At 31.8% G+C, this 7,372-nt stretch overlaps 1 protein-coding gene across 1 annotated transcript; it reads left to right on the plus strand.

Annotated features, from left to right (window-relative positions):
- Positions 1–1,264: 1,264 nt before the first annotated feature.
- Positions 1,265–3,485, plus strand: LOC149208780 (cytochrome P450 734A1-like). The gene is made up of 5 exons (XM_089394145.1): positions 1,265–1,566; positions 1,676–1,899; positions 2,014–2,230; positions 2,471–2,877; positions 2,974–3,485. The coding sequence occupies exons 1-5, from the start codon at positions 1,290–1,292 to the stop codon at positions 3,409–3,411; spliced, it is 1,563 nt and encodes a 520-aa protein (XP_089250271.1). The 5' UTR covers positions 1,265–1,289; the 3' UTR covers positions 3,412–3,485.
- Positions 3,486–7,372: the final 3,887 nt, after the last annotated feature.

Consider the following 7,372-nt stretch of genomic DNA (forward strand, 5'->3'; position numbering starts at 1 on the left):
CATTTAAAAAGACATGGAATAAGATTTTTAACCATGGAGATTTACCAATTTACCATGGATATTTTTAGCCTATTCTTGTTCATAATACCATGACTTAGTGATAGCACATGCACAAAAAAATATAACTCATTTCATATGACACTTGTCCATATGACTTTTCTTTAATTTAATCAATTTAACTAAAAATGAGAAAATGATATAACTACTTTGTCAATAAATTTCAACCTTTGATTTCTACATACTATTATAAATATTATATAATATTCCATGAAAATAAAATCTCTATCATCCATCCACTTGATAATTATTGATAATGAAATTAAATTTATAAAAATCTTTTCCAAAACAAACCAGCATAAAACAAAAAAAATTATAATTAAAAATATAAAAAAACAATCCTCCCACACAATCTTAAAGGTTGTTAATAATAAACAATAAATCTATTATTTTCTTAAATACACACTAAAATAAACAAATCATAACAGAACCATATTTTTTTTTAAATGTCCCTCTCATGAAGTCATAATAATAGTAGAATCATCGGCGTTTTACCCTCTTGACTTTGGATATCTTAAGAGAATACATTATTGATGTGAATTGAATAGTTGACATCATTTTAATTCAACAAACTCAGGTAGTCATTTTCCGTAAAGGTACATGATACAATCAAAGGAACCATTCAGGCTCGGAAGATATTTGACTATAGATGCTAAATGCACAAGTTGTTTTCTCTGTGACAGTTGTCTGCTTCTTTTTAACTAATGACAAGTTGACTACAAGTAACAGCAGCTTTCCATAAAGCTGTCCAATAATTCAGCGGAAAGTCACTTAAATTTTAAATCCGGAGGTATAGATTCCATGAACGAATAAAGTAATATAGATGGCTTTCAATAATTGTTTCTTCGCCAATGCTCTCGCGGCAACAAAAACAATTTTCAATAATCCTTTTTTCGTCAATGCACTCATGCCAACGACCATATAATATGTGCTCTGGCCACCCGGAATGTGCGCGTGCTTGTATGCGCAATCTGTCCTATCCGCCTCCGCCGGATTGAAACTGCCCATTAGAAACACAGTAAGTTACTATCGTCTGTATTTTATTGCAAATTAAAAAGCTTTCACCGATTAACACGTCAATGAACATGGCGCTCATGACTTACAGCAACAGATCCATCTGTCCGTCATCACTATGTTAATAATGCTGAGACACATGCAGTGTTCTGAATTTGAAAAACATTATAACCATTTAGCTTTTCAGGGTTGTGAGTGCAGGAAGAAATATTGAGATAATGGAGGGAGCCTTGTGGATTTCTTGTTTAGCAGCTTCCACTGTACTTTTTATTACAGTAGTCGCGGAAGTAATAAGATTTGTATGGTGGAAACCTCTGAAAATACGGAAGCATTTCGAATCACAGGGAATAACAGGCCCTCCGTATAAGCTATTTCTTGGGAATGCCAAAGAGATGGTGAAAATGGTGAAACAAGCGAGTTTTCAAACTCTGGGCTTCTCTCATGATATTCTTGGTCGAGTGCTGCCATTCTACCATCAGTGGAAGAAGTCCTATGGTGAAGTGTTGCTGCTTCATATAATTTTTTGTTTTATGATATTTTCGAAGTTCAAAGAAATAGTTGGAAAGGTCATCTTAATTGACTTTCTATTGTTCTGTTTTTACAGGGAGTACTTTTCTCATCTGGTTTGGCCCTACTGCAAGACTAACTATTGCAGACCCTGAGCTAATCAAGGAGATATTGTCATTAAACCATACCGATTATGAAAAAGCGGAGTCTCACCCTATTATAAAGAAATTGGAAGGAGACGGACTCTTAAATTTGAAAGGAGAGAAATGGGTACAGCACAGAAGAATCATAAATCCTGCCTTCTCCACCGAGAACTTGAAAGTAATACATCAAGCTGAGTTCTTCTGAATATGATCTGAAACTTTTCAGTTTTTATAAACTTTTAAAATGTATATAATACTGCACTTTTCATCTAGTTATCTGTGTGCATAACAGACATTGATTCCTCTGATTGCTGGGAGTGCCACGAATATGCTAAACAAATGGAAAAGTTCCATTGAAGAAGGCGTAACTGAGATAGACGTTTGTGAACAGTTTGAGATTCTCAGTGCAGATATCATTGCAGGAGCAGCTTTTGGTACCAGCTACGAGGAAGGGAAAAGCATATTTCATATGCAATCTGAACAATTCATCTTTGCTTCAGAAGCTTTGAGCAATTTTTCTGTGGCGTGCTTTTGGAGGTCATATTCCTTTCTCGATCTTCAATAATATTCCATGCTTTTTTGTGTTTATCATTCACCAATCTTTCGCCACAAGTATTATATTGCAATAGACACTAGAAAAACATTTCCATTTGTCTAGGGTTTGAAATTTTCCTCGACATTCATATTTGAGAAATTATATCTATAATGCAGTTCTTTCAGTTTCAGTTTTGATTCAATATGAAGAGAAGGGCTCGAATTGTGTCTCAGGTTTTTGCCTACGAAAAAGAACCTGCATCAATGGAAACTGGCCAAAGAAATTAGGTCATCTATGATAAAGCTAATCCAGAGAAGAGAAAAGGATACATGCGTTAAGAGACCCGTTTCAACTGATTTGCTAGGGCTAATGATGGATGCGAAAGCAAAAGCTAGTGGAGACCAGGCTAACCCTAGTGTTTGTGCTGTTGGAATTGGAGATATAATAGAGGAATGCAAGACTTTCTTCTTTGCAGGCAGGCAGACCATTTCAAATATGTTAACATGGACAGTGGTTCTTCTGGCCATCCATCAAGACTGGCAGCAATTGGCTCGGAAGCAAGTTCAAGACGTGTGTGGTAACGATGCGCCAAACAGAAATAGTTTGAACCAACTCAGAATCGTAAGATCAACAATTGTTTACGTAATTGGGTTATAAATTTATAACGATAAATCAATGTATTGATGTGATTTCTGTTTTTTCTTGTTTTCCTTTCAGTTGGACATGATTGTGAAAGAGTCTATGAGACTATATCCAGCATTAGTAGCTATGGTCAGACGGACAAAGCACGAAGTCAAACTTGGGAGTCTTAATCTTCCACAAGGCATGGAGGTACTGATTCCAATCTTGGCCATTCACCATGATCAAACTTTGTGGGGAGATGATGTGAACGAATTCAATCCAGCAAGATTTTCGATGGGAGTTGCAGGGGCTGTAAAACATCCATGGGCATTTATTCCATTTGGTACTGGACCGAGGGCATGCATAGGCCGAAATTTCAGTTTGATTGAGGCCAAGGTTGTCTTGGCAATGATTTTACAGCGCTTTTCTTTCGAGATTTCTCCTTCATACAAACATGCACCGGCTGTTCTCATGATGCTTTACCCTCAGTATGGAGCTCAGATCATCCTCCATCCATTGCCTAATTCAACGTGACATTTCTTCTACCTCTGCTGCAACGTTAATTCAGTGCTCTGTCTTTTCGTGCTTGTGATAGTGATGTTTGAATAAGAGTGCCGCGCTGATATTCTAATTTATTATTCATAATGCCATGAACGTTGTGGCCACTGTTTAAGATATTCTGTGACAACGTGATTGATTCTCAACTATACATCAATGCCCTATATTAAAATATATATCTTCATTTATTCTATTGTCAGTGCTCATCCTCTTGCAAAAAGAAGGCGACATCATCTTGATTTTTGAAGTTTTTAAGCAGTGCTATAAATATTAATATGGCGTAACAACTTCTTTGTTATTTTTAATATATATGTTTTTGAAAGCCGTGTGGGGTCATTTTGATCAAATAGTAAAATATTATTATAAAATTATAAAAGATGAAAAACATGTCGATAATGTTCTTCCTATATGAATTTTCTTTGTTAAATAATTAAAATACCTTAAATTATATTCATTTTAATCATGTATTTATTTAGTGTTACGAGGAATTTAAACTTGTATTCATTGTACTTATTTAGTTTTATGAAGGATTAAATGTTTAGAAACGTAAAGTTTTATTTAAATTTAATTTCAGAGAAAATTGATCATTTTAGTGATTATCATTGTATTTATTTAGTTTTATGGAGGAATAAATGTTTATAAATGTAAAGTTTTATTTAAATTGAATTTTAGAGAAAATTGATCAGTTTAGTAATTAATAGATTTGGGGTTAAAATAAATTTAATTTGGTTTTATATATATATATATATATATATATATATATATATATAAAAAGATTAATTAATTATTTGAAATTTATTCAATTTATACAATTTGTTTGAAAATATAGAGAATATTATCTAGAAACACCAATGACAAATTCCTTTCATTGATTTTCATTATAGTTATGAAATTTATTTAATTTATACAATTTGTTTGAAAATATAGAGAATATTATGTAGAAACACCAATGACAAATTCCTTTCATTGATTTTCATTATAGTTATGCTGTGTGTGTGGGGTCATTTGAAATTCACTTACTTGGTCATTTAATTGAAATTTACTTATTTCTAATTATAATTCATTATCAATTTATTTTCTTTAGTTTTTGGTGTACTGACACATGTAGATAATCAAAATTATGTATATGTATACATTTGGACTCTAAGATGAATCTAATCATTTTAAATGTACTAAATTTCCTTTGTTTGTTTAAAAATATAGAAAATATTATTTGGAAGTATATTTCAATATTTTACATCAACAATAAATTAAATAGAAATAACATAACAATGTTGAAGGATGAAAACCGTGATTAATATGAATGCAATCAATTACAAATATTTTACCTTGCGATCAATATCAATCTATTTGGGCCTACTATTCTTATAGTCATAGCTACAAGTTTGTCATGTTTTTATATGAAACATATGAAAAGAGAGGTTGAAATTGTGGAACATTCAAGTTGTTAACTTGATGTATTACACTAAACTTCATAACCTATATATCTTGTTCCCTAATATTAATAGTAGCATTCTCCAGTGTCAGAATCTTTATGACTTATGGATTGCTAAGCCCCTAGCAGGGTTGAAAGAAACATAATTTTATTACCTCTTTCAATAGGTGTAATATGGATTATTAAAGGGAATGATTTAGTCCATGGACCTCCCTCATGACTATTATAACTTACTAAAACATATGTCAATGGTTTTGGGTTAAAATTTCAAATATCTACACAATTTGTTTAGAAACTCAAAGAGCACCATTAATGCATCTTACACCAATCCATATGTTCAATGTAAGCATCATCTTAGCTCAAAGCATAATAAGTAAATCAGGTTTCAAGTCCTCCTCATTGATTTCCATAGAGTAGTTGATTTTTTTTTTCTAGTAGCAATACATATTACAATTGAACAATTGAGCTTTCTTAAACATATCTTGTCATGATTTTGTATCTCATCATTTGTTGTAAAAATATATATATTTCCTTATGAAATCACTCTTTTCTCGAAACATTCACAAATGTATAAACATAAGTCATATGTAAATTTTAGTCCTTTGTGGTTATCATTGCATCACTAACAATTATGAACATTAGCAAAAACATTGTTGCTTAGTGCTTGTTTCATCTTGCTGAAACATGGTATCAAGGGATAAATATTATGTGTGATTTCTATAGTTTTTTTGTGAGACCTTAAAACATATATACAGGTTTATCCAGAATAGGAAAAACCTATCTGAAATTATTGACAAATATAACAAACCTTCCACCAGAAGGAATGCTAGCATTTTCTAAGAAAGCCTTGGGTTATTTCAAATTAACTTTTGTTAATAGATTTCTTCTAATGAAACTCATTTAGTTTATCATATTATGTTTCACATGCTTTATCTCTTCTTCTAAGGTTATTAAATGTGATCCTTGTAGACATATTATCTCTTTCATTTCTCTTTGAAGTTCAAAATTGATTTGTTGAAATTTATGACTCCTTTAAGCGCTAAAAGAATTATTAGATACTTTTAAGGAAGATAATAAAAAAGAATTATGTTTTTAATAACTACAATAAAATATAAATTTCATATACATATAGTTCCTTGGATTAGATCATACAAAAATGATTGATCCTTGCTCTATAATTGTCATAGATAATATCAAATCCACTTCATTTCTAATCACCTAACATTCAAATGAATAATAATTTGCATGCATGCTATAATTAATCAACTTGAACTTTCATTTATGAGATATGAAAGCAATACTACAATTGTAGACACTTTCATCCATAATATTTGTCATCCAGTTATGCCTAACAACATAATCCCTATGTCCAAGCCTCTCAAACTCTATGTCTTTTATAAATTTATTCTTATACAATTTACAAATTATCACCAACCCATTCTCCTTGGAATATATATGAAATTTTATAGCTTCTTCATCTTCAACGACTCAACTAGATCAATTGAAGGCAGTGAATTATTGTGAATGTTTCTAAGTTTGCATTGTTTTTTCTAATTATGTACTATCTCATTAGTTGTGTAACATATATCGTTGTGGTAATCTTGAAATATCTTGTATAATACTAAATAAAACAACTTAGATTCTATGAATTTATCATCCTATCAGTTAGGAACTAATTTAAATAAAGAAAATATGTATACACTAGCTCCATTATTCCATTGTAACCATTTATCACCATATAGAAACTTGTCATATAACCATGATTTTGTAACATTGATTAATGTATGGAACTCACTATGGGTTGGTATTTTGGTATATTCTTAAATTAGAGAAGCATCATTGTCAATTTCATGTCTCCACATCAAAATAATTTTATTTTATTTTATTTTCTCATGCATATCAAGGGTTTAGATGAAAAGGAAAAGGTTATGCAAGCTTTCATTATAATTATAGATGTTATAAGCAGATTTCTTATGTCAGAATGATAAAGGTTGGGAATTATGTATCTGAGGTGTTATTGGAACATGGTTTTCCTTTTTATTACTTTTAACGCCCCTATACAATTATCCTCTCACTCTTCTTTGTATTCCACTTAACTTATATAAAATATATTGATTACGGTTTTTTTTTAAATCAATGTCTCACGTTGTTTCCAAATCAAGTGTTGGAGTGTGAGTGGGGCATATAACTAGTGTACAACTAGGTACACACCTCACCCTTGTACAACTGGGGTAAAGTTACATTATTGTCCTCCCTTGCGTGGCATATTATCCTATTGCCACCTAGTCTTGTCCACATGAGGGGTAAGGTCCTCTTCTGGTTCACGCTCAACCACCATGGTGATGATATAGGGTCAAGGTCTTCTGAAGGAGGATCAATGGTGGAGGTTTGGTTCTATCCCTAACGGCATGCCTAAAACCCTAGGTCTCATTTTCCTTTTTCATTTTCATTTGTTGTCATCATGTTCTAAGGGGAGGGTTTTGCAAGTTATGGTTTGAGCAT

Source organism: Pinus tabuliformis, chromosome 1_2, assembly GCF_031772625.1.
Source record: "Pinus tabuliformis cultivar Carrire ecotype Pingquan chromosome 1_2, CPIR1, whole genome shotgun sequence".
Classification (NCBI taxonomy): domain Eukaryota; kingdom Viridiplantae; phylum Streptophyta; class Pinopsida; order Pinales; family Pinaceae; genus Pinus; species Pinus tabuliformis.

Bases quoted from the DNA above. Each gene is read 5' to 3' on its own strand.
- LOC149208780 (XM_089394145.1), top strand. From the start codon at position 1,290: ATGGAGGGAGCCTTGTGGATTTCTTGTTTAGCAGCTTCCACTGTACTT. The intron at 2,231-2,470 runs GCAATTTTTCTG...TATGAAGAGAAG, and splicing joins CTTTGCTTCAGAAGCTTTGA to GGCTCGAATTGTGTCTCAGG. The intron at 2,878-2,973 runs GTAAGATCAACA...TTTTCCTTTCAG, and splicing joins GTTTGAACCAACTCAGAATC to TTGGACATGATTGTGAAAGA.